This window comes from Archocentrus centrarchus, chromosome 18, assembly GCF_007364275.1.
Source record: "Archocentrus centrarchus isolate MPI-CPG fArcCen1 chromosome 18, fArcCen1, whole genome shotgun sequence".
Classification (NCBI taxonomy): Eukaryota; Metazoa; Chordata; class Actinopteri; order Cichliformes; family Cichlidae; genus Archocentrus; species Archocentrus centrarchus.
In genome coordinates this window covers 9,830,594-9,857,160 of record NC_044363.1, presented here as the reverse complement: position 1 = coordinate 9,857,160, position 26,567 = coordinate 9,830,594, and the positions used below count along the sequence as shown (strand labels likewise).

The 26,567-nt window shown below is 40.0% G+C and overlaps 1 protein-coding gene across 2 annotated transcripts; it reads left to right on the top strand.

Annotated features, from left to right (window-relative positions):
* The first annotated feature begins 3,210 nt into the window (after window positions 1-3,210).
* Window positions 3,211-26,161, top strand: tec (tec protein tyrosine kinase). 2 transcript variants are annotated; one of them, XM_030753641.1, is made up of 18 exons: window positions 3,211-3,351; window positions 9,509-9,712; window positions 11,239-11,343; window positions 11,598-11,679; window positions 13,621-13,746; window positions 15,327-15,375; window positions 15,481-15,687; window positions 17,221-17,286; window positions 18,167-18,221; window positions 18,838-18,917; window positions 19,012-19,145; window positions 20,936-21,010; window positions 21,596-21,767; window positions 22,304-22,520; window positions 22,644-22,708; window positions 22,792-22,910; window positions 23,025-23,182; window positions 25,239-26,161. In XM_030753641.1, the coding sequence occupies exons 2-18, from the start codon at window positions 9,575-9,577 to the stop codon at window positions 25,320-25,322; spliced, it is 1,932 nt and encodes a 643-aa protein (XP_030609501.1). In that variant the 5' UTR covers window positions 3,211-3,351; window positions 9,509-9,574; the 3' UTR covers window positions 25,323-26,161. The 2 variants fall into 2 exon arrangements, with proteins under 2 accessions (XP_030609501.1, XP_030609500.1); XM_030753640.1 differs by lacking the exons at window positions 3,211-3,351; window positions 9,509-9,712; window positions 11,239-11,343; window positions 11,598-11,679 and having other exon boundaries at window positions 13,678-13,746; window positions 15,327-15,380; window positions 15,485-15,687.
* The last annotated feature ends 406 nt before the right edge of the window (window positions 26,162-26,567 follow it).

The following is a 26,567-nucleotide window of genomic DNA, read 5'->3' as shown; positions in this document are numbered from 1 at the left end:
CATGCGTTGACGAAAGCGTCAACTAATTTCGTCATCGATTTTATCCTTTTAGGTAGTTTTTATTTAGCTATCTTGTTTTCGTCAAGAAAAAAAAGGGTCGTTGATAAAAACTGTGACGAAAATATTTCATCAACAAAATTAACACTTTCACATTCAACTACTCAAAAATATCTGAAAACTTTTTGAAAACAGCTTTAGCTCAGGCAGGCCATGGAGAGATCCTGGTTAAGCTTCTTTAATCAGCCTTCAGGCACTGCTGCCCCTGCAAGCCACTTTGCAATCAGCCTTCACTCCCACTCTTTTTCATGCTATTCATGCTATTTCTGACTTAACTGGTCTCAGATCTGCTGTCACTGATGCCTGCTCTGCTCTGTATGGGGGTCTTGCTCCTGCTCTCCTTGCCTTTGAAATTTGTTTCTACACAAAAGCTTCAGCTGACACTTAATTCATACTTCTGCCATGAGTGTAGAGTCTTCAATGTAGCCTATGAAAGTGGCTGACACCATTCATACCTGTGCGGCTGCATCAGTGGAGACGTGTAGTTACAAGGTTGGGTTTTGGATAAGATGGACTTACATTTTACACAGAAGTACTGAAACCCCCCACGAAGTTTAGCTCATTTACCTACTGTGTCTTGTTAGCCTGCTGCTCCTGTTAGCACACAAAAGCAGGTGCGAGAAATTTAAAGAAGAAAACAAATGTCAGGTACTTAACATCGTTAGAACTTCACCACTTTCATGCTTCTTGCTTTTTCACTCATCTCCATGATTTTCCTCCTAACTGCTTGGGACTGCTCATTCTTAGGCCCATACTGAGGCTGCTGGCTAGCTCTGGCTAGCTTTAGCCACTTCTATAAAATGTTCATGTTCAGCGGGGTGAGGGTGATTTAAGTATTGAGTTAGTTTTGTTGTTACCTCCGCCAAGGAGGTTATGTTTTTGGTCGCATTGGTTTGTTTGTTTGTTTGTTTGTCAGCAGGATTACTCCAAAAGTTATGAACGGATTTTGATGAAATTTTGTGGACTGGTTGGAAATGACAAGAGGAAGAAGTGATTACATTTTGGCGATGATCCGGATCACGATCTGGATCCAGGAATTTTTTTAAGGACTCTTCACTATTGCGGGATAGGGGGATTTTAATAATTTAGCTTCTAACTCCGAAACACAAGGCACAGAAGCCTGAAAAAAAATTAGAGTGTAACATAGTCACATGTTCCATCAAACAACATAGGGAGGCGACGATCAATGCAATGCGATCGATGCAAGATTATTTCACAGCATTTAGATACACGTATTACAGCGTCAGTGACCCTATGGCCTTGGCGGAGGTTTGCGCTCTCTGAGTGCTTCTAGTTATAAATGTTTTCCCTGTGGGTTACAGGGGATTTATACTTCTGTGTTTAATCTATGCCTAACAGTGAAATTATGCTTCAGTGGGAGTAATGCAAAGGCAGTCCACGTCTGTCTTTAGAGAGTGTCTGTCAGTCCATCAGCAAGGAGTGGAGAGGAGTGAAGGTTTAAGATATGAAGGGCAGAAGTGAAACCGAGTTTTAAAAACAATGAAAAGTGTCCACTGCAGCTTCTGTCTGTGCTTTTCATGCTTCTTCCATTCTCATTCTGGCCCACTTGTCACCCAATCAGTATTCAAATGATGTATAAGTCATCCGCATCCAGTGATATGCAGTTGGGATTTTGGAGGACTGCAAGGGTGCACACTTGTAGTGGGTGAAAATTCCTCTCCATATGCTGTCCGAATGGAAATCCATGCACAGACAGACACATTTACAGTACCATTAATTACACTTCCAGGGCTCTGAAGGTAGGAAGGACCCAATCAAAATGACTCTCAAAGTAGCCCCTCCTTGTATTCCCAGTATTACAGTAACATGGACATAAGAGTTCCACTTTGTTGAAGTCATATTTCTATCTTGGGGACCAAGGCCTAATGTTTTCTGATTAATTTAATTGAAGTTCTGCAAATATTTACTCAGTCATTTTACACTCTACTGACTATGGTGGAGGGGCATGCTGGGAGATATATTACTTGTACTTCCTGACCTTGCTCTCTGCTGTCTGTATAAAATGCATGATGACATCAGCTATGTGCCAGTTTACTTGCCGTTGAATATCTTATTGAGTAGTTTGCCGGCACAGCAGTGAGTTGTGTTGGCCAAAAGAGGAAGGAGAGAAGAGAGCAGGACGAGTAAACCTCCAGGACTTTGGATTTGATCAGTGCTGTCAATGAGTTTGCTGAGCACAGGGCCTGAATGATGACATTTTGATGGGTGAGTATTATGCACTCATAATATAATGTGTGTCATTTATATCTAGCAGACGGTCCACTGGAAATGACCGTTGAATAAGGAATTCCATAAATGCATCCAGTTAGTCTGTGAGGACCTGTTGTTAATGTACTTCCCTATTTTTCTTTCCATACGTACAGACATTATTTGTCTGCATGTTACTTTAGCATGGTTTTGGGCTTGTTGTAGCCTGGCTGAAGAAGATGAGTCGTGTGAGTTTACAGCACAAGCTTGAATAAAAGTGTCCATTCTCTGACTGCGGTTGTTGTCCATGGTGCTGATCAAAAGCTGGAATGATGCTACTGCAAAGAGTGATCATTGCTATATTAAAAAAATACAGAATACAGTGTGTGTGTGCGTGTGTGAGTGTGTGAGTGAGTGAGTGAGAGAATGTGAGATGTTGTCTTTGTAACAGTGCGGTAAGGGCTTAAAAAAGAATTACAGCCCGAGGCCGATCACAGAGTTGTGAAGCCTGTGCATGTTACCCTTCTGAAACCCTGTAACCTGATGTACACCTCCCTAGAAAAAGCTGTTTCCTACTTTTTTGCAGCAAGAGAATAATAATAATCATCACCTAAATATAATGACTCACAGATGTCAGCAGATTCCTGGAAGGAGATGGCTGAAACTATCAGAATCCAATCAGACATGAAGGAATGTACAAAGAAGCGGAAAAACTTGAGTGACCACTAAAAACTGGGTTTCAGAATGGAAGAAAGTCCCAAAATTTTATTTTTCTATGCATAAAACACCAGGATATGACCACGAGGTAATTATCACCACGATCAAGCATGAATGCTGGTGAATTGGTCGGTTAATTACGTAGGTTACGCTGTGCTCTATAAAGACTCACCGCAGAAGTCTAAATCAGTCGTAACTCAGTGAGTACTCGCTGTGCGGAAGCGCAGTACGAGGAAGTGCGCGTGTCCGTCTGGTGGTGTGTTTCTCATCATTTCCTGAATCCCGCTCCTGTAATTCACAGCGACATGGAAAGTAAACGCACCCCAACGAAGTGAGAGAAAGAAAAAAACTGGAAAATGAGGCACGAAGGTAAGGAAACATTATTTCTAAAGCCACGCAACTAAGTTTCCCTGAATCATGCGCCTTTTATGCGCAAAGTGTGCGGCTGTCCGGGAACGAAAACGCGGACCAGCGAGTCTGACTTCAGAGTTGAGACGCACCGCTCATCCGTGAATATGCAACATAGAATAGGACGCAGCAAATATCGGCGCTACTAAAAAGAATCACCATCAAAACGTTTGTCAGTGTCAAAAGACACCACAGTGATCTTGTTGGACCTGCCGTGGGCTGCTGTACTGTAAAGCTTCAGTGGCAGTGTTTAATTGGACTGCATAGATTTTTTAATAACCTTAACAGAGACGTTAAACCACCTGAGAACAGGTGTACAAGCCGCGATACGGTTCAAAACACCGGGAGCGCGTGTGCGTCTCCTTCCTTTTGCTGCATTTAAGTGCTGTTGGAAATAAGAACACTACATTGAAGTATCAAAAGAATCTGTGCATTTCCCTCCCTTGTTCGGGCCATTCAAAATAAAAACTGTACCCAAGCAGAAAGTGCTTGTTTTATGGACAGATATATTTTGAAGATTATACATGAATTTGTCTTCTACTGTAGATTACTAGTTATAGTCAAAGGATGCTTGTCCACTTCCTGAAATGCGAATGAAAAACAGTGAGAGGGGGAGCAATTTGACCTTTGACTAAGGAGTGGAACCACAATAGACCGGTAACAAATATTTGATTACTGTTTAATGCCAATAAGACACTTATTAACTACCCTTCGGAGTAGCTAGAGATGTAGTATGAAAATTGTTGATTTCACAATTTTACACACAGCCACATGAATGAAGGCAAGCAAACATAAACCGGAATTTGCTCCTACCTTGCCAACGTCGGGTCTGGTCATCAAGTTGCACAGTGCCTGCTAGCGATGTGGTGACGGCATGGCTTTCTGGTAACAGAATAAACAGACGACACTGATGTGACCGTGAAATTATATCAAATTATGTTATCAAATGTATGTAATGTGTGCACAGTATTATTCTCCACTGCTGCTGCCACATGCGCTTACTTTTTATATTAGTATTATGCATTTTGATGCATCAGACCAAAAGAAAATGTTACTATTGTCCTCAACCAAATTTTGTTTGTAGGCTTGTTTTGAGCTGTTTTTTTTGAGTTATTTTGAGCAATAATAATAATAATACGTATGTGACAGACAACAGCTCCCACCAGGCTGTCAACCACAGGTTTCTGGACATTTTGAGATCACAATATTTGCTTCTTGGCCAGCGCTGTACAAGTTTTTGGACCATATTGGGACAAAATGCATACATAATTTGTTTGGAGGTATGCTGGTTAGTGCTATGTAACACATTATAAAATACTGAAGCAAATTATTTACTGGTTAAGTCCTCTAAAGTACTCCAAAAGGAGCTGACAGCACAAACACAATTGATGACAATTCAGTTCACTTTTATTTATGTGGCACCAAACAACAACAGTCGCCACTTTATATTGTTAGGTAAGACCCTACAATAATAGAGTGAAGACCCCAACAATTAGACGACCCCTTATGAGAAAGCACTTAGTGACCATGGGAAGGAAAAACTCCCTTTTGAAAGTTTTAGTCCTAATCTTAAAAATAGAGAGTTTGGATTCTTCTGATCCAAACTGGGAGCTGGTTCCACAGAAGAGGGGCCTGAAAGCTGAAGGCTCTGCCTCCCATTCTACTCTTAATTATCCTAGGAACCACAAGGGCTGATCACTCAAGACCTTGTTTGTGAGAAGAAGGATTCTACATTCAATGCTGGATTTAACAGGGAGCCAATGAGAGAGAAGCCTATATGGGAGAAATCTGCTCTCTCTTTCTAGTCCCTGTCATTACTCTAGCTGCAGCATGTTGGATCAACTTAAGGTATTTCAGGGAGTTTTTAGGACAACATGATAATAGTGAATTACAATAGTCCAGCCTAGAAGTAATAAATGCATGAATTAGCTTTTCAGCATCAGTCTGAGAAAGGATGTTTCAGATTTTAGAAATATTGAGCAAATGCAAGAGAACAGTCCTACATATTTGTTTAATATGTGCATTGAAGGACATATCCTGGTCAAAAGTGACTCCAAGGTTCCCCACAGAGTTACTGGAGGCCAAAGTAATGCTATCCAGAGTATCTGATTAGACACCATGTTTCTAAGATGATATCTAACCAAAGACCTCATCTTAGGCTCTCATTTTCAGCATCTATATGGATGTTAAAATCACCCACTGTAATTATTTTATCTCGACTGAGCCCTAAATCAGATAAAAAGTCAGACAGAAGCTTTGAGTAATGGCTAAGTGGATAATCAAAAACATAAACTGGTTTTTGAGTTTTCCAGTTAGGGTGGACAAGGCTAAGAGAAATCTCTACTAAACATGTTTTTTTTTAAAAAACTAACAAACAAAAAAACCCTCAATAGATACTTACGCCTTCAAACCAAGACAGCAAGCTAACTCTGTGATCACTGTATAATGAGTTGATAGTGAAGTGAGTAAACTAATCGTTTGTGAGGACAATGAGTACAAAGATATTAAAGCTCAGTAATTCTCTCGTGGTGTTTTCCTGGTGTTACACAGATCCCCTTTGACTTAGAACAAAGAAGAAAACTAAATAAATTATATTATACACTCCTAAAGTAAATAGTATAAAATCTTTAAAAATCTGGTCAAATCTGTTAGAATATACAGCATAAAGATGCTTTTGTGTGTATGTTTATTGAGACATCCAAGTGTAGTGTTTGTACTTTAAAACCCTTTCTGAGTTCCTTAAATAAAAATAGCCCCTTTATTATGACAAAGAAGAGGAAGCTAATTAAAATAAATAAATAAATAAAAATAAAGACTGAGCCGAAACAAGGAAGATCACCCTGGAAACATGGGAAACTGTGTTATCTGGAAAGTCAGTATATGTTACATGTAAACACAGACAGTGGTGAAAAAAACCTTGTAGCTCTAAAAAAAGGGAGGGGGGGGGGGGGGGGGGCAGACAGAAACAGGTCATAGTGAAAGCTCAGTTTTAATGCCTGCACTTCCTCAGAATGTAGGCGCCAAAAATACTGTAAAGTTCTTATGAAAAAGGTTTCCCCAGAAAATGAAATTAAATAACTCTAAATAAACCTTCTAGACTACCAACAAGCAAATTTAGGAAAAAGAATCAGTTTCTACTTCAGTTGTACTTCAGTAGAAACCGATGTGGGCACAGACAGAGGAGGACTTCCTGTCCGTGGCCAAACTGATGGAGACCCGGTTCTAGGAATTTATTTATTCTCTATAAATAAGTTCCTTGGTTACTTGACATGCTTGCTTGGAACCACAAATCTAAAGGAGCATTTGTCTGGATGGGAGAATTCTATTCAATTTCAATTCAATTCAATTCAATTCAATTCAATTCAATTTTATTTATATAGCGCCAAATCACAACAAACTGTCGCCTCAAGGCGCTTTGTATTGTGGGTAAAGACCCTACAATAATACAGAGAAAACCCAACAGTCAAAACGACCCCCTATGAGCAAGCACTTGGCGACAGTGGAAAGGAAAAACTCCCTTTTAACAGGAAGAAACCTCCAGCAGAACCAGGCTCAGGGAGGGGCAGTCATCTGCCGCGACCGGTTGGGCTGAGGGGAGAGAAAGACATGCTGTGGAAGAGAGCCAGAGATTAATATCAATTAATGATTAAATGCAGAGTGGAGTATAAGGTGTAAATAAGGTGAATGAGAAACAGTGCATTATGTGAACCCCCCAGCAGCCTAGGCCTATAGCAGCATAACTAAGGGATGGTTCAGGGTCACCTGATACAGCCCTAACTATAAGCTTTATCATAAAGGAAAGTTTTAAGCATAATCTTAAAAATAGAGAGGGTGTCTGTCTCCCGAATCCAAGCTGGAAGCTGGTTCCACAGAAGAGGTGCCTGAAAGCTGAAGGCTCTGCCTCCCATTCTACTCTTAAGTATCCTAGGAACCACAAGTAAGCCAGCAGTCTGAGAGCGAAGTGCTCTGTTGGGGTGATATGGTACTATGAGGTCTTTGAGATAAGATGGTGCCTGATTATTCAAGACCTTGTATGTGAGGAGAAGAACTTTAAATTCTATTCTAGATTTAACAGGGAGCCAATGAAGAGAAGCCAATATGGGAGAAATATGCTCTCTCTTTCTAGTCCCTGTCAGTACTCTAGCTGCAGCATTTTGGATCAGCTGAAGGCTTTTCAGGAAGCTTTTAGGACAGCCTGATAATAATGAATTACAATAATCCAGCCTAGAAGTAATAAATGCATGAATGAGCTTTTCAGCATCACTCTGAGAAAGGATGTTTCTAATTTTAGAAATATTGCGCAAATGCAAAAAAGCGGTCCTACATATTTGTTTAATATGTGCATTGAAGGACATATCCTGGTCAAAAATGACTCCAAGATTTCTCACAGTGTTACTGGAGGCCAAAGTAATGCCATCCAGAGTAAGTATCTGGTTAGACACCATGTTTCTAAGATTTGTGGGGCCGAGAACAAGAATTTCAGTTTTATCTGAATTTAGAAGCAGGAAATTAGAGGTCATCCAGGCCTTAATATCTTTAAGACATTCCTGCAGTTTAATTAATTGATGTGTGTCATCTGGCTTCATTGATAGGTAAAGCTGAGTATCATCTGCATAACAATGAAAATTGATGCAGTGCTTTCTAATAATACTGCCTAAGGGAAGCATGTATAATGTAAATAAAATTGGTCCTAGCACAGAACCCTGTGGAACTCCATAATTAACCTTAGTGTGTGAAGAAGACTCCCCATTTACATGAACAAATTGGAGTCTATGAGATAAATATGATTCAAACCACTGCAGTGCAGTACCTTTAATACCTATAGCAAGCTCTAATCTCTGTAATAAAATGTTATGGTCAACGGTATCAAAAGCTGCACTGAGGTCCAACAGGACAAGAACAGAGATGAGTCCACTGTCAGAGGCTGTAAGAAGATCATTTGTAACCTTCACTAATGCTGTTTCTGTACTGTGATGAATTCTGAAACCTGACTGAAACTCTTCAAATAAACCGTTCCTCTGCAGATGATCAGTTAGCTGTTTTACAACTACTCTTTCAAGAATCTTTCAGAGAAAAGGAAGGTTGGAGATTGGCCTATAATTAGCTAAGACAGCTGGGTCAAGTGATGGCTTTTTAAGCAGAGGTTTAATTACAGCCACCTTGAAGGTCTGTGGTACATACTAATAAACTAATAAACTAATACTAACTAATAACCAACTAATAAAGACTGATTGATCATTTTTAAGATTGAAGCATCAATAATTGGAAAGACTTCTTTGAACAGTCTAGTAGGAATGGGATCTAACAAACATGTTGCTGGTTTGGAGGAAGTAACTATTGAAGTTAACTCTGAAAGATCAACTGGAGCAAAAGAGTCTAAACAAATACCAGCAGTGCTGAAAGCAGCCGAACATGAAGAATAATCTTTGAGATGGTTATGAATAATTTTTTCTCGAATGTCTAAAATTTTATTTGTAAAGAAATCCATGAAGTCACTACTAGTTAACGTGAAAGGAATACTTGGCTCTACAGAGCTCTGACTCTTTGTCAGCCTGGCTACAGTGCTGAAAAGAAACCTGGGGTTGTTCTTATTTTCTTCAATTAATGATGAATAGTAAGATGTCCTAGCTTTACGGAGGGCTTTTTTATAGAGCAACAAACTCTTTTTCCAGGCTAAATGAGCATCTTCTAATTTAGTGAGACGCCATTCCCTCTCCAGCTTTCGGGTTATCTGCTTTAAGCTGTGCGTTTGTGAATTATACCACGGAGTCAGGCACTTCTGATTTGAAGCTTTCCTTTTCAGAGGAGCCACAGTATCCAAAGTTATACGCAGTGAGGATGTAAAACTATTGACGAGATAATCGACCTCACTGGGAGCAGAGTTTAGGTAGCTGCTCTGCACTGTGTTGGCACATGGCACTGAAGAGCATAACAATGAAGGAATTAGATCCTTAAACTTAGTTACAGCACTTTCAGAAAGACTTCTACTGTAATAAATCTTATTCCCCACAGCTGTGTAATCCATTAAAGTAAATGTAAATGTTACTAAGAAATGATCAGACAGGAGGGGGCTTTCTGGGAATGTGTTAAACATCAAAATTTGTGCATCTCTCTTTAGACCAGCTCCATCCTTTTGAGGTCTGACATTTTCCACCAATGGGCTGAGGCTGTGGGCGGGACCAGGATGAGTGCCGAGCTGCTGTTGGAGGAGCTGCTGATTAAGCGTTCACAGCAGAAAAAGAGGACGTCGCCGCTGAACTACAAGGAGAGGCTGTTCGTCCTCACCAAGAGCCAGCTGACATACTATGATGGAAGAGCTGAGGTCACTTTTTGTTTCTGTTAATTTGTTCTATATCATTTTTATGTGATGGTGGAGCGTCCATCCATTAGTTGGTTCTCCTCCTACAGTATTGGTCAGATTTTACTGTAGTTTGTCCTGGATTTTAACTCTCAGAAATTTGTGCAGTAACACTAACCGCCTCAAGGGACTTTATATTGCAAGGTACAGACCGTACAACCAAAGTCAAAAGTACATCTCCAGGTACTTTTGACTGGTACCTTTCTTTCTGTATCACTTTCTTTCTGTACTTCACACATTACAATAACCTTTAAATTGTGACGAATCATAAAACAGATGAGCTACTAGGTCCCTGACATTCTAGTTATATTTGCATTTTTTTAAACATGAACAGATTGTTTTTTTCTGGAAGTGGACCGTTTCTGCTCATTTCCAGCTGCATGATTTTATTAGCTACTAGAGTAGCTTTGCATGATTAAAATACCAAAACAAGACTTATTTACTTTATACTGGACCTTCATGCAGCCCCTCCCACAAGCTTACTTAAATCCCCTCCTTTAAGGCCAGCTTTACTTCAGGCCAACTTCTTCTGACTGGCTGCCCCACATAGAAATGAGTGGGTGAGGCTTTTTATGACCATATTAGGGATATCCCCTCTCTGTGACGTCTCAAAAATAGAAAAAACAAGATTGTCGGACAATGAGCCTTTAGGGCAGTCTCCAGCATAAGCATTTGGCTCACAGGGATTATCTGTACATGATTTTAAAACTTTAAATGTTTAATATTATTATCCATCATGGGAACAATACATGTATGATAGAAAATGAGGAAAAGCATGACAGGTCCACTTTAACGTAAGGCTCAGCATTTAGGACCACAGATTCGATGATTGTTCACTTGTTAGGGAAACGTGACCATATGCTCAGTATTCTTTAGCTTACTTTAGGATAAAAACTGGTATTTGGACATTTATTACCCACTTTTCAGACATGATATTTTGGGTCAAAGCAAAAACTCTTGAACCCTTGAAATGCTGATTTTTACACATTTGGTAGAAAAAAATAATACCAGAATGCATTTGTCTCATCAAAGAACATGAAAAACCTATGAGTCTGCAGTCGCTCTTTCACTTTAAACCAAACCAGAGCAGACATTTCTCTCTTTCTCATCAATCATTAAAATGTCATCAATCAGCATTTTTTAACGATTCCCTTAAAATTCTGCAGATAAATACATCTGATAATGAAAGTATCTTGTAAAGCTTCAAGTAACACCCTGTTTTACCGTTTCATGTGCAGTTTCAGTTCTGAATGGAACGCCCACGTGGCTGCATGCAGTGAGGGCCCTTATCGCAGTTTAAATCAAAAATACTGCTGGAGGAAATAGCACTTTGTAGGAGGTTACACATCATAAATAATATGACAGTCATTTAATTGTTGCTGATGTGCAAATATGGTGCGACAGCACAAAATGTCTGAATGTGAAAGTCTACAATTTGCTTAATATTACAAAGATAAAATTAAATATTTCTGACATGTTTGCCTCAATAGAAGAAGTTCAAGAGGGGCTCCATCGAACTGAGTCGCATCAGATGTGTGGAGATTGTCAAGAATGGAGGCGGAATCATCCCCTGCCAGAACAAATACCCCTTTCAGGTACAAACTCTCACTGTGACACTTTCATTTGCAACCACAGAGTCTTCTTTCTGTGTGGTCATGCTGCCGAGTTAAAGGAGTAGTGCAAGATTTGTGGAAATGTCTGAGAGCATCCTCCCCCAGAAAAATGGCCAACAGGTCAGCTATGCTCCCTGATGTTGTTAGAAATTTGACCTGTAGTTACATTTAAAGTTAAAATTAAATATATGTATCACTGTGTTGGCAGACAGTTTTTTTTTCTGTGTTGTGTCCAGGTGGTGTACGATAACAACACCCTCTATGTATTTGCTCCGAGTCACAACAGCAGAAGCCGATGGGTCCAGAGCCTCAAAGATGGTCAGTTCCTGTTCTGTTCAGTGCAAACAAAACTAATGTACATACTCAGGGTTTATAGTGAGAGAGAAATCATACTCTGAGCATCTCTGAACTACTGCAGAGATGTTTTTCACACTTTGAACCACACCGCTGAAACTGGTTTTCACACATGCGAAGACCTCGCCAGTACCCCTCCACTGTTTCCATTGTTCTCGTTGTGCCTGTCGTGAGAAATTTATCTTCTAATTTTCCTTAGCAAATGTTTTGGGGGCTGCTTAGTAATTTGACCCAATTTATCAAAGCTAAGAATGGTTAGTTCATGGTTTTTGTCTCACAATTTGTATCATTACTGATGTTCTGTCTGGAGATGCACTAAAAGTGATAATCATTTTATTTTGTTGATGTCATTTATTTCCCACTTCATTCCAAAGATACAAATTTTCTCTATAAAAAAATAAATGCTAGTCACCAGGCATATGAATGGATGCATCTCAAAGTTTTTCACAGAATATACACTTCAATGGGTAAAATGTGTAGTAATGTTACCTACTATAGACCACGCACTCTCAGTCAGGTGGCTGGTTGCAGTATACATGTAGGTTATTACCCCTAAGCTAGCAGAAGGCAATTGACATATTTTTGCTTCAGTTGTGGATGGCATCTCTCGACTTGGGAATACATTTGGACATTATTCAGGACACTATTATTTAACATTCCGAAAATGTTTGAATTTCATCAAACTCTCCTCTTGAGTGCATTCATGAATAAATTGGATGAAAAATGAATTGCAGCTTTTCTGCTTTCTGACTTGACTCAAAAGCTTGTAACATAAAGCCGTGTGACTGTTCTTTCATTATTTATATTGTAATTAAGCAAAGGGCAAAGGGTTTGGAGTTGTTTCAAGAGTGGATTTACATGTGGAAGCTGTTTATACATCAAATGGTAAACTGAGCCTTAGTGCAAATAAAACAGGCCATCCTTAGCCTGCCAGAACAAATTAATCAGAGACAGGGCGCACACATTAGAAAGGTGAATCAACACCAATCTGGTACATTTTGATATTGTTTTTTTAAAAAAATGATCAACTCTGAACATACAAAGACCCAGATGTAACAGAAGATGCCAGTGGTGGATGATCACAGGATCCTTTCCATGGTAAAGGAAACATCCAGCTAAATAAGAACACTCTGCAGGAGGTACACATTTATTATCAGACTTCATAAGAGATAATAAAGAACACTTAGCTCAAGTTACAAATCACCCTCAAGAACAGAAAGAGCAAAATTAGACGATCAAAAAAAAAAAGAAGAAAGAAACAGTCAAACCAGGTCAGGAATAGTGTTTTTTAAATGTTAGTCTAAATGGTGGGAAGAAAAAAATATTTAAAGGACTTGGAACAGTTCGTAAACACATGGCTTCAAATGGCAATGGGTCACTGTATTCATTAATGATGTGGGGGAGGAGCTAGATGAACTTGTGAAGTTGTACAGGGATTTAGCCACATGCTGCAAAGTTGGCTGCGTGCTGCTTGAAAGTACAGATGAACAATAACTCAGAACAGACTGTGAAAGAAAACCGAATGTTTGTGAGTGTAACGAAGTGGAATATTCTTCACTGACTGAAGCAGAAGGGCCCACAAGCAAACAACTGAACACAGCTGCAGTAAAGGCCTGGAAAGGTATCACAAAGGAGGAACCCACTCATCTGTGGACAGTCACGGGTTCCTGACATCAAGCTGTCACAAAGTGTGGTTGCAATTTGAACATTTCACAGGGGTAATTTGCATCTCTTGTGAAGGCGTATGCCCTCACAAGAGATGCAAATGTTGTCATCATGTAAAAATGTATGGACATTAGTTTATATGCAGTCAATGGCCTCTCATGGAAAATCTTTTCTCAGATTAATCTAGACAACAAAGACCTGATTTTGTTTCAGTTTTGTGCATTTTGTGTGCATCCAGAGATCAAGACAACCCGGAGGTCTTGGTGAAGTTTCACCCCCAGTTCTGGCAGGATGGGTTGTGGCTCTGCTGTCGCCAAGCAGAAAAACAGGCACTAGGGTGTGAACAGTACAACCCGTTAGAAGACAGTAAGTGACTGACACACAAATCTTTCTCTTTCTGTACACCATCTGAATTTCCGTTACCATAAATATCCCGTGCCACGGAAAAAAAAAAAAAAAAAAATTTCAAACAGAGCTTGTAACGAGGGAGAGCTGTCCAGAATGTCTTCATAGGAGCAGCAAGGCACACACTGCTCAAACCATCAACCTCCAATGAAAATCGAGTCATTAGTAGGGGTCAGGGGTCAGTGCAGTCTTCATCAGTTAAAGCATTTTGACACACAGGATTTAATCAACCTGCAAGGTGAACCGTGGACCTGGAGCTCTGGAAGCCAGGTTACCCAACACTAGCAACACATATTAGCTGCTTGATAAGCTCATGTCCTCTCACCGCACTCATTTTATTTCCGCCTAGGATTGACGTAAATATGAATTTTAATATCTGTTGAGTCGTTTCTGTGTATTTAAAATTCATTGTGCGTGTGTTACATAATAGAACAGAATGGAAACAAAAGCCTTTATTGACATTGTATCCAGGATACAGTGAGCTTGGGAGTGCCGGTGTAGTTGTAGCTCTGATGTGCTGCTGGTGCATTAGAGGTACATGTCGAAATTATGATATAAAAAATTACATTAGTCACACCCCCAAAACCACCACAGAGAGAGAGAGCGAGGAGAGGAGAGAGGGCATTATTGTAACTTCAACTGTTCTTTTTGTTTGAGAGTGGAAATGGCCTTAGGAACGAAACTGTCATGGTCTGGTAGTCCGAGTTCTTGGTGACCTATAACATCTGCCTGAGGTCAGGGGTCAAACAGGTCGTGGCCAAGCTGAGAGCAGTCCCATCAGTAATGCTTTGGGCTCTGGCGAGGTCGCGTATTGTTGCTACATGTAGGGGAGAGGAAGGAGAGGAAGGAGGGCGACTGATTCATTTTGTGGGCTTGTGCTGATGACCTCAATAGCCATCTTACCACACTGTGAGGCAGGGTGTTATAACACTCTGTTGTGGAGCAGGAACACGTCACCAGCAACTTAGTTGTGCTTAAATTCTATTTTTGTGCCATTTTCCATACTCGGATGCACAGTTAAAGCCACAGTGCTTCAGTGAACCAACCATTTCTTTAAATTTAAACCTTTTGTGCGTAAAGTGGACTCCAGCCATCAGTGAAATGTAGTGAAGCAAAGCCAAGAACTGAAATGCACTTTGGTAAAGTTCCTCAAACTTGTACTGTATGCCACAGCTAGTAGAATACCTTGCCATCAGTCAGTATGTGTTATAAATTTGCAGGAGAGTGAACCTTTGAAAACTCGGTGTTGCTTCTTTGTCGTAGTTATTTTTGTAGCTTTTGAAACACTTGATTCACCAAGTGAAAAACAAAAACAGGAACTCACCTTTAAAGCTCAAAGCTAAAGCATTGACTGGCACATTTAAATTTGCAGCTGGGCAACAGTATAGTGAGCCTCAGGAACAGCAGCATCACAGGTGACTGGAAAGTGTAGGGGTCAAAAGGTCACCGTGATCTGACAGCAGAGATGATGACGGAGATAAACAGAAGAAAAAATATTCAATTTTGTGCTTCACTCGCTGTTTCTGTTCCTTTTATTGTAGTTTCCAGAAAACCTCTACCCCCGATTCCTGGAGAGAAGTGTAAAAAAAGAGAGGGTAACACACACACACACACACACACACACACACACACACCACAACACACGCACGCACACACATTCAAATCTGCGAGCCTTTAGTCACTTCTACTCCTCCTGCAGCGTCGGAATCCTCCTCCCACCCCCCCGACCCCTGAGGATGATGACGAGGACGATGAGGAAGACGAGGAGGAGGAGGAGGTGGTGGTGGCTCTGTATGACTTCCCCGGCATGGAGCCTCATGACCTGAGTCTGTTCAAAGGCGAGGAGTATGTCATCATGGATAAGTGTGATGTCAACTGGTACAGGGCACGCAACAAGTATAAGTGAGTTCATGCTGCACAGATATTCATACACACTGAAGGTGAAATCAGAAAGCTTTATTATCATAATAAGAAGTTTGAAGGGAAAGAATAAAAATACTGTTAGCATGTTTAGGCCACTTTGTGTCCTACCTGTGTGTGCGTGAATGAATCAAATAAAATGTAGTCTACTTTGTTAATAAATCAAGCAAATAGCAGCCCTAACAGCTTAATAGTTACAATTAAAAAAAAAAAGTCATTTTGAGTTTAATTTTGGCTGAAGTCCACCTACAGATCAAAGATACTGTATCAGCAGCACTGTCAGGGAACCCAAACAAATCAATCTTGTGGACATGACAATGTGAGAATAATGTGACCTAACATGTTCAAATTGATATCATAGATGCATGTACTAAAAATATTGAACGAGTTTGAATCTCTGTGACCTTGAGGTCAAGTTCTCTTGTGAACAAGGTAACTCAAGAACAAGAATGATGTGACCTAGGATGTTTAAATTCACAGGACTTAGTTCTTATCATAATAATGCTAATCACAGAAAGGGACACTATCCTCAGTGGTTTATATTCATTATGATTTTAGCATTTCTTATATGTTCTAGAACTTGTCCTTCTGTTTGTGCCACCTAAAGACTCTACTGCCAGGAGGCTGAGGGGGGCTGACAGTTTTTTTTTCTCAAAGCTGCAGGAAGCCACTGAGATAGACAAAAGGGACTTTGTGACCCTCAAGACTTCATTACCACACAGGGGGGAACAGGGTATTGTTTTTGGTATGTTTAGAATTACAGCAAAAAGTCCAATTCATGCTGAATTTGCATGAATGATGGCCCGTGACCTCTAGATCACCCGATTCAATTTTTCCTATAACTGGGTCAAGGTTAAAAAAAACAAAAAAAACAAAAAAAGAAAATCCAGAAAAATTGAAAAGACATTCTTGTGTTTTATTTGGAGTCCATTCACATGATGAGAGATTTAATGTAGCTTTGTGTTTGTATCAGATCCAGACGTAAATTCCTGGAAATAAAAGCTGGGATGTTGATCTCTTGTCTAATAGCTTTTAATTTTAAACACAGATGTTTTTAATCTACAGCAAAAATAAATGGATTGGACAAACAACAGAACAATAATCTGCTTCCTCTACATTCAGCCTCTCATCATGTGGGTGGACTCCAAGTAAAGTCCATGTGGTTCCAGGAGCATTGTCTCCTCAGACGGGTCGTTCTAAAGTCGAGGGGCCCTGATGGAAAAAGTAAGGACACTTTAGATTCTGTTTAGCTTCAGTTCAGACCTTTGAACCTACTTTAAAAATGGCCAGTTAAATCTTAAAATCAATTCTAAACTGAAGAGGAAACCAGTGAGCAAAGGTCTGCTAAAAGCAGCTAGTTCAAAGAGCGAGAGGCTTCTCATTTGTGTCAGGAGAAAAAAAAAAGCATGAATGACTTTTTCTGTGTGTGTGTGTGTGTGTGTGTGTGTGTGTGTGTGTGTGTGTGTGTGTGTGTGTGTGTGTGTGTGTGTGTGTGTGTGTGTGTTTCTTTCACAGCGAGGAAGGATACATTCCAAGTAACTATGTAATCGAGAGGAAATCTGGAAACCTGGTCCAGTATGTGTGAGTGTGCTAATCATTTCCACAGTAAAGTTACACTTTGATGTCTGGCTGAATCCAAATATCTGGAGGGTTGTTTAAATCCACCATTTACTGAGTCTGCTAAGACACAAGCATGCCTTCTTTGGACTGAACATGTAGCCAACCACCAAACATTTGGGTCCACGTTGGGTGAGGTACTTTTGGGCCACATCTCAATTAGATTTTGATGCCACAGTGGGAGTTATTTGTAAGTTAACAGCGTTAACTTGAGTACATCTGACAGGTTTCCAAAGTTAACGTGTAATTTTCTGACTGAGGCTGTAATAGTCATCTAGAAACTGAAACTAAGCAAGAAAAAATTCCTGTTATCTGAAACCAAAAAACTTAAATGTTAGAACAGAGTGGACGGATGAAAAATCATGTGCAGAGTTTATGACTGTTTACAAACTGCCATGAATCTGTGCTGGGTATTCATATATGTTTCAGACAAAAACCAGCAGTATTAAAGTGAGTTTTTGCCAAAATAAATGAGTTAAAAAAAAAAACCTCTTATTTCAAAACCAGCTTGCTTGTACTGTATTCCCTGTCTTTCATTAATGCTTCCATCCAGTACTGGATTCCCATGATTGGCTTTCAGCTTTCCTGAGTCACCATCACGATGCCGTTAATTGAATGTTAAATTCAGTTTTTGCCATTGTAAACTGATTAAGAGAAACTGTGGCCATTTGGAGAACAATGTTTTACTTTTTAAGTAAATTTGTTCACAGCTGGTTGATACAGTTCAGTACAATCTGAATTGGCTCATTTTACTCTTGACATTTGGATTCAGCCGGCTGGAAGTTCTTCATTTGATAAAACAGAGGACTGGAGACAGCTTCATGTTCTGGTTTGTTTGTTCCAGCTGGTACAGCAAAAACATCAACAGGAACAAAGCAGAGGAGCTGCTGAGGAAGGAGGTTAGGCTCTCTCCTCTTTCTCTGGTTCTTTGTCTTTATTTCCTGCAGACTTGTTTCTCTGACACTCTTCTTCATTTTTTAATTTCCTTTATATTTTTCAGTACAGCATCCCTCTCACCATACCTATTTGTGTTCAACTTTCTAATAAATTTCCCCAAAATGTGTGGCTGGCCTAAAGAGGGCAGAGCTAAAATGGGATGTATCAAACAAAGGATGAACTGAGTGTTTTCCTTAGGTTACTGCAGATCTATCTGAGGTTAGCATCAGGGTTTGGGTTCAGTTTACAGTACCAGCCAAACGTTTGACTGGGCCTGTAATTCCACTCATTTTATGGAATTTTTGCCTTTTTTGGAAAACAAGCCTATAAATGAAAAAAATAAAGGCAAACTTTATTTGAAAGACAGCATCTAGTTTCTGAAAATCTGTCACTTTAGCACATGGCTAAAACAAAACCCAACCTGAACACTATTCAGATTGCCGGTGACCTGGTAGATGTTGAGGGGTTAGACAAATATAGACAATAATATTCTTTGATATGTTAATATCACAAACTAACCTAATTCAGATCTGATCTAGTTTTCAGCCTTTTTTTTTGTCTCTGCGCTGTCCCGTGCAGGACAAAGAAGGTGCATTCATTGTCAGAAACTCCAGCACCCTGGGAGCCTACACTGTTTCTCTCTACACCAAGTCTTCAGGGTAATTCTGCACTCTTGTGACAGTTATTTTTCTATGTAATAAAAGCTTCTATAAGCTTGATTTCAATCCCACTGTGGTTATGTTGTGTTTGTAGGGAGGGAGGTGCAGCTATTAAACATTACCATATCAAGGAGACAACAAGCTCACCGAAACAGTTCTATCTGGCTGAGAAACACCTGTTCAGCTCCATCCCGGACCTGATCGAATACCACAAACACAATGCAGCAGGTAACATAGAGAAGCATCACCCTGTGCCTGTGTCGGTGACTGTAGTTAACTCACTCATTGCTTGTCTGACCCTTTGAGGCACTAACATATCATCGGCGACATCCCCCAACGCCAGCCCCTAAGCCTTTGTTTAGGAGACAAGCAGAAAGAAATGTCATGGTAAAAATGTAAATAATTTTTGATGCATATCAGTTGATTATTTTCTTTGTTTCCTGCTGCCCCCCTGGGAGAAATACATATCTTGGCTGATGCCTGATCAAGGAGAAATTGATTCTAGTTCAGGCAGATCAAGAGTCTCGCTCCGCTGCCCTCTTGTAACTAGCTCTAGCTACTCACTGCTGCTCTCGTCTAAAATAGCTGCACAGCTAATTTCACTGCCAGCTCATGGCTCAGATGATACTCGTCCAATAGCTAATGTCATGCTAGGCTAGGCCAGGGCATGCTATTTGAGCCTGCTTACAGTTGCTGCAAGCCACTTTGTAATCCACCTCCACCGCAGCTCCACTCTTTAAAGCCACTTCTGATGTATCACATGTTGTCACGCCTGCTATTTTGCTTTCTTACTATTCCTCTCCATGGCAGTCTCCATGTTTGCCCTTTCATGCCCAAACATAAAGATGAAGAAAACATCCATCCATTTCTTAATGAGGCAATAAATTAATATTTATTTAACGAAATAAATACTTTGTCAATAAATCCTGAGTTTTTTTTTCTATAGTAGACCTGTCTGAAATTGAGACAATTTCTCAATTTCAATTTGTGTACACAACTTGAAATTTTGGTGACTGCGGTGAACTTGAGGTATGAATCTTGGTATGATCATCAATGTACATATTGAAGAAAGAAAAACTATGGAAAAGGTCTTTTTAAGTGTATTTGCATCGCACATACTCATTATACACATGGTTAATGGACTGGTTCTTGTATAGTGCTTTTCTACTTGAGGACTTAAAACACTTTATACAACATGTCTTCATTAACACACATTCATACAAGCCCTTTTTTCTACATCTAAGTACTTTCAATCTAAAATTCACGCACACATTAACACCAGTGAATTTACTGGGAGCAACTTAGGGTTCAGTATCTTGCCCAAGGATACTTTGGTATGCAGACTGGAGCAGTCAGGGATCGAACCGCCAACCTTCCAGTTAGAGCTACCTTATACAGACTGTGCAGTATCCATAAGTAACACAAGGTCTGCCATCTTGCTTGATTTTTCCTGGTCTGCAGTCATAGTCTCAAAGAAGATCCATTTATAGGGTAATGCAGCAGTCCATCTGCAAATCAGCAGAAAATGCCAGTTGGTTTGTAAGGTCTCCTGAAAGCAACCAGTTCTAGAACCAGATCTTCTCTGGTGGAAATGCATTTCTGTTATATTGATGCTAACATGCTCAAATTCATACCAAAGGAATGTTGACAAAGAAAAGGAGTGACACCAATGCAGTGACCAGAGTCCTTGGTATGTCACTGAAATGCAGTCGCTTGTAGCAGTGAGAGGCAAAATAATAATATTTGCATATTTGTGCCAATTGCTGCAGTAATGAGGACACTGTAACTGAGTGTGGTGGTTAAAAAGAGAGCTCAGAATGAAGGGAAAGCTTTGATCTAGCCTTCAGTCCTCACCTACAGCCACAAACTGTAGGTAATAATTCTAAAATATATTTGTGGATATATGCGACTTAGGTGGAATCCCCCTTAGAAATAGCACGAGAAAGAGTCATTCAGGAAGGGCTCTCAAGTAAAGATCACTTTTGTACAGTGTTGGTCTCTTTACATGTCTCTCTCAGGCCTTGTAGCCAGGTTGAGGTATCCTGTTGGAAAACAAGACAAGTCAGCTCCATCCACTGCAGGCTTCAGCTATGGTGAGTCTTTACTGTGAACTGTCTATTTTTTACTTTTTCACATACCAAATGCTTTTTATTGCCAACGATGAATCAAAAATGAACCCTCAGTGTCTGAATGACTCTCATTGAAGTGACGTGAACAACAGCACTGAACAACACTACGTAACGACAGCTGAAACTGTCCACTAATCACAATACCAACAAATGTCTGGCTCCTAGCACAAAACAGACTCCGAACTCCTTATAAGGGCAAAAAATTCACAATGTGACTTTAAAAAAAGGTTTTTATTAGCCACAATGTAACAAAGCAGACTATGTTTAGACAGTGAGGTGCTAAATTAGGCATCAAGCAATTACTCTGCGATGCCAAAAAAGCCAGCTTTGTCTAATGAAGCCTGTCTGGCCAAATGGAAAATTTGCCTGTTGTGCAATTTTCAAATTACTTGGTGAACGTTAGAAAATAACCATCACAAGATTCATGCTTTTTGATTGATGTTAGCTCAGATGTGGACTGTAGTTCACTTAGCAGCAACAGGCACTATTAACAGTGTTTTGTGGAAATTATCTTGAGCTCCTGTAACTCTTGAACTTTTTCTCCTTCAGAAAAGTGGGAGATCAACCCCAACGAACTGACCTTCATGAAGGAGCTGGGCTGCGGTCAGTTTGGAGTGGTGAGGCTCGGCAAGTGGCGTGCTCAGCACAAAGTGGCCATCAAGGCCTTGAGGGAGGGAGCCATGTATGAGGAGGACTTCATTGAAGAGGCTAAGGTCATGATGTAAGGGATGAAAATATCAAAATGTTACTGTTTGAGAAAAAGGTGAAAGCATAAGAAAGGGAGATGATGAGGGAAACAAGGAAGGAATGAAGGAACCTATGTGTGCAGGTCTGTTCATATGATTCAACTACAAGTGTGTGAGCTCATCTTCACCTCTGCTGCCATCTGGTGGAGGCTGAAAAGTACTGCAACAACACTTGTTATCTGTGTGGGTCCGTAGTATAGTGGTATATAGATTCACCTCATAAGTGAAAAATTCTTGGTTTGTTCCTGGGAGGCGACACAAATCCCTTTAGAGTTGCGTCAGGAAATCAAACACCCTTGTGAATAAGGGAGCAACTGAAAGTAGCTTTCTTTATCTTTCCATGTCCAGTAGAAGGTTATGAGGTGACTGTCTCAGAAAAAGTTCATAAATCCTCTATTTACAATCATTTACAATGAATGAAATTAACATTTAAGGATCTTTGACCAGCAAATGTTTGAAATTCCTGCTTGGAAAATGTCATTCCAATTCACAAAACTGCCTCCCTCTCCAGGAGACTGTCCCACCCCAAACTGGTGCAATTGTATGGGGTGTGCAGCCAGCAGCAGTCAATCTACATTGTCACAGAGTTCATGGAGCAGGGCTGTCTGCTGAACTTCCTCAGGCAGCGGCGGGGCAGCTTTAATCAGGGGTACTTGCTTAGTATGTGTTTGGATGTCTGCGAGGGCATGGGCCACCTGGAGGCCAACGGCTTCATCCACAGAGACCTGGTAACTCCACGTTTGGTCTTTCTTGGGAAACTGTTTAACCGAAGCTTCAGATAGCTGAACTGCAGAGTGTTTTTATTCACGTGTTTGATTCCTTCCTCTTTTATTCTCCCTTGTTTTCTAAAGGCGGCCAGAAACTGCCTGGTAAACGACTCTCTGGTGGTGAAGGTGTCTGACTTTGGCATGGCCAGGTATAAATGTCACTCCAGTTTCCCCATTACAAATGACTCACATCAAGAAAAGTGTCTGATATTACTAAATGCTTTTAATGCAGATATGTATTAGATGATCAGTACACCAGCTCATCGGGTGCCAAGTTTCCCGTGAAGTGGTCGCCCCCTGAAGTCTTTAACTTCTGTAAATACAGCAGCAAGTCGGACGTCTGGTCATACGGTGAGCAATAAATCTGGACCTGGACTCTACGGGCACATTTTCTTAGTCTAACAGACAGAAATAATCTCAGTGCTCATATTACTGTTAAAGTCACCTGCATATCTGTGTGTCCAGGTGTGCTGATGTGGGAGGTCTTCACAGAGGGCCGGATGCCATTTGAGCAAAGTCATAACCATGAGGTGGTGACCTTAGTTACACAGGGTCACCGCCTGTACAGGCCCAAAATGGCCAAGCCCGCCATCTATGACATCATGCAACTGTGTTGGCATGAGGTGAGCAAAAGTGTGAAGTAAAGCAGAAATATTTTTTTTTCTAAATACTTTAGGCTTCAACTTGGTGTCCATCATTAATAAACTGATGTTTTGTATTTGTGCTCAGCGTGAAAATTTTGATTTTATAAAATGCACACACCCAACGAAATAAGAGATGGAGTTTATGCCTTTCTTTAATTTTCTCCTATAATTTTGTTTCTTTCTGTATTTTTATTTTATGGGAAAATTGTATGAAATCATTGAGGTTCAAAATCGCAGCAGAAAGAGATGATTTGACGTTTCATTCATACTGTTTTTGAGGCCCAGCTTGTAAACTCCCAGATGATATTCAGTAAACCATCAAAATAAAATAAATAAGTAAATGAAGATAAATTATTAAAGGAAGAACGGCAAGAAAAATGTAAAACATATTTTGTTCTTGCCAAAAGCACATGGAAGGCAGATTTGTTTACAACAACTGCATCTATATATGTGTCAGATCAGTGGTGGCAAAGATTTGCCAGAACTGGCTCTTCAGCTGGTCCAATCCGGCCCTTTTGGACAGCTTTGAAAAATGTGGCAACGTGCTGAGGGACCCCCCCTTCAACAAACCCATGAGACGCAGACCTTTAACCACTGAGGTGCTTCAGAGCGCACGACTCAAAACTACTTTATCAACACAAGTGCTGAGCTCTGTACTCTGAAGCAAGTGTATTCACTTCACTGATGTATGAAAACAGAGACGTGTATATTAATTTCTCAAGTTATATTTTTTTATGTTCATTAATCACAGCTGTTCATAAACACCAAACAAAGGATTAATAAAACATATTTATTATTTTTCTTCTTTTTAAGCTACAAAATAATTGTATAATTTTCACCACATGAACAATTATTTAGCGAAATGTATTTACAAACAGCAGCATATTGATACACGTAACATCAACACTATACATGTAGATGTATTGTCGCTGTTCGTTTTGAGATCAGCTACTACACATAATTTATGCAACCTGGAAGGATTTAAGGGTTATAAAAATGTTATGTAATCCTCGTTTATATAGGAAGTTTCATCCAGCTTGAATAACGCGTCCAGGAGAAGTTAGGGAACAGACATACAGTCATTATAGTAAGAACCCTCACATCAGCAATCAGGATAAGCAGTCACACAAAGCTGGTCTTCAATTTTCTGGTACCCAGGGTTTCCCGTGTTCACACAAAAGATGCGGCTTTGGCAACCAGACCACTCATTCTGGGTTATTCGCTGGCTGATGCTGTCTGTGCGGACGCTGGCAAAGAGCCAAAGTTGCGTTAGCAGTAAAATGCAGCACGACCATCATGCTCTTGTCATTTCAAGCAAAAAAAAAAGTAATACCTTCAAACGCTGTAGATCACCCCACCACGCCATCATCTCCAAGCACACAAACTGAAATCAGCTGATTGTAGCTCAAGTGTACAGAAGGAAAAAAGCAAGTTTGCTAAACCCGCCCCTCCCCAATCCACCAGGTCTGTGGAAGAACCTTTGTAACTTAAGTAATGACATAATTGTAACTGTAATGTAATCACTGAATTTAGGTTACATTATTGCATTACTGAAAAATGTAACGTGATTACAGTAACGCTTTCATTTGGAACACACTACACCCAACACTGCTAATTTAAAAACGGCATAATGCTTTGTTTTGTTCTGCTTTTTGAATTTAAAGTAGCTCAGCTGACCTCTTTATTGCAGCAGTTTCTAGCAGTAGTTTCCAAATTGAGAAGTGAGAGTGCCCTGCGGTGAGCCCATTGTTACCTTAGGCATTTGTGGTAGCCGTTATTATTAAAATATATAAACACACAAAAATGTGTCAATGGAACAAGAAAAAAAAAAAAAAACAAGGTTTGAATTTTTGCTGCATGCAAGAAAAGCTGAATATTGACTAATTTATTTTTGTTTCCATCATGGATTATTGGAAAGGTCTGAAAATACAAGAACCCATGGTCCGACAAAATATAAACATCTTACTTATTATAAGTATTTAAAAATATAAAAATTCCTGTATTCAAATATCCCACGCCCTCTCTCTCTCTGCAGAGGCCAGAGGAGCGTCCCTCATTCGCCCAGCTTTGCTTCAAGATCTCAGAGGCTCTGGAGGACGACGAGGCAACCCAAGACTGACCACTCAGCTGCTCACATCCTCCATGGCTGCCATTTCTGAGCCAAAACACAATGTCACGGTGCTCATTGTGTCTGGAATGGACAAATTAAATATGGAGGAAGGACCAAACGCACCAACTCTAAATTCATCCACCAATCACATTTTTTCTCACTAAAGCACCTCAGCTCACAGCCATGAAGACTAAAGTTCACAACATATGTTGGAGGTGTTTCAAGATGACTCACCGACTGATGGCAACAATGACAACACGTAAATACAGGCTCTGCATGTTCGATGTATTATCTGCTGACATGTTTCCTCTCGCTCAGACATGAACAGGAAGCCGTTTGGTCAGACATCTGTCAGCAAAAAAACCACAGAAAGTATTTTTGTGAAGCTCAAATTTCCTTCAACTCTGTTTTTATTTGTGTCAACCGTTCCTGTGACATCCATCAGGCCAACTGCAACCCATCCAAATATTAATGTTGGGTTTGTTTTTGATCTGTGCTAAATCAACACATTTTCAGATAGTAGATGTTTCATTTTAAATGAAATCTCGTTATAGCTGTTCAGTTAAAAGCTTTTCCATTGTTCTAAATAAAAGGCTGGACGCTAATGAAACCCTAACCATAGATGGGTCGCAATTAAACTGGTTAACCTTGTAAGGTCAAAATATGCTACTTTATTTGCTTCTCTCCCTCATCTTGGCAGTTCAAATCATAGGATTATGGTTAGTGTTGGGCCTCAGGTTAGGGTTGTCACTGATGAAGATCTAGACCTCACAGAATTAAGGATGTGTGTGCTCTTCCCCATCACGTCATGTGTGTATATTATTAGAGTACTATACACAGGAAATAAATGATGAAATGTATTACTTTAACAAATAAAAACATAAAAATTATACTACGTAAAGTTGTTGTTGTTTTTTAATATCAGTATGTAAGATCACTATTCATTCAGTGACAACAAACGTCACTGTTCACGTCTTTTCTCTGTGAGGAAAATAAAATCACTCCTGTGCACGTAAGTTTTCCATGAAGTACTCCAGAATACTGCCGGTACCATTACTGACAGTAGGCACGTCCTCTTCTCTGGGGTCATATATATCTGCTGAATTTTACAAAATCATTCATGTTTCTGTAATTGAGGAAGTGTTTCTAGTTTCTAACGCTTCACACGACGACACTGTTGATGATCTGGGGAGTGGTGAGTAAGTCTTGTCACTGATTATTCATTTATTCCTTTTTATATCAGGTTTGGCATAT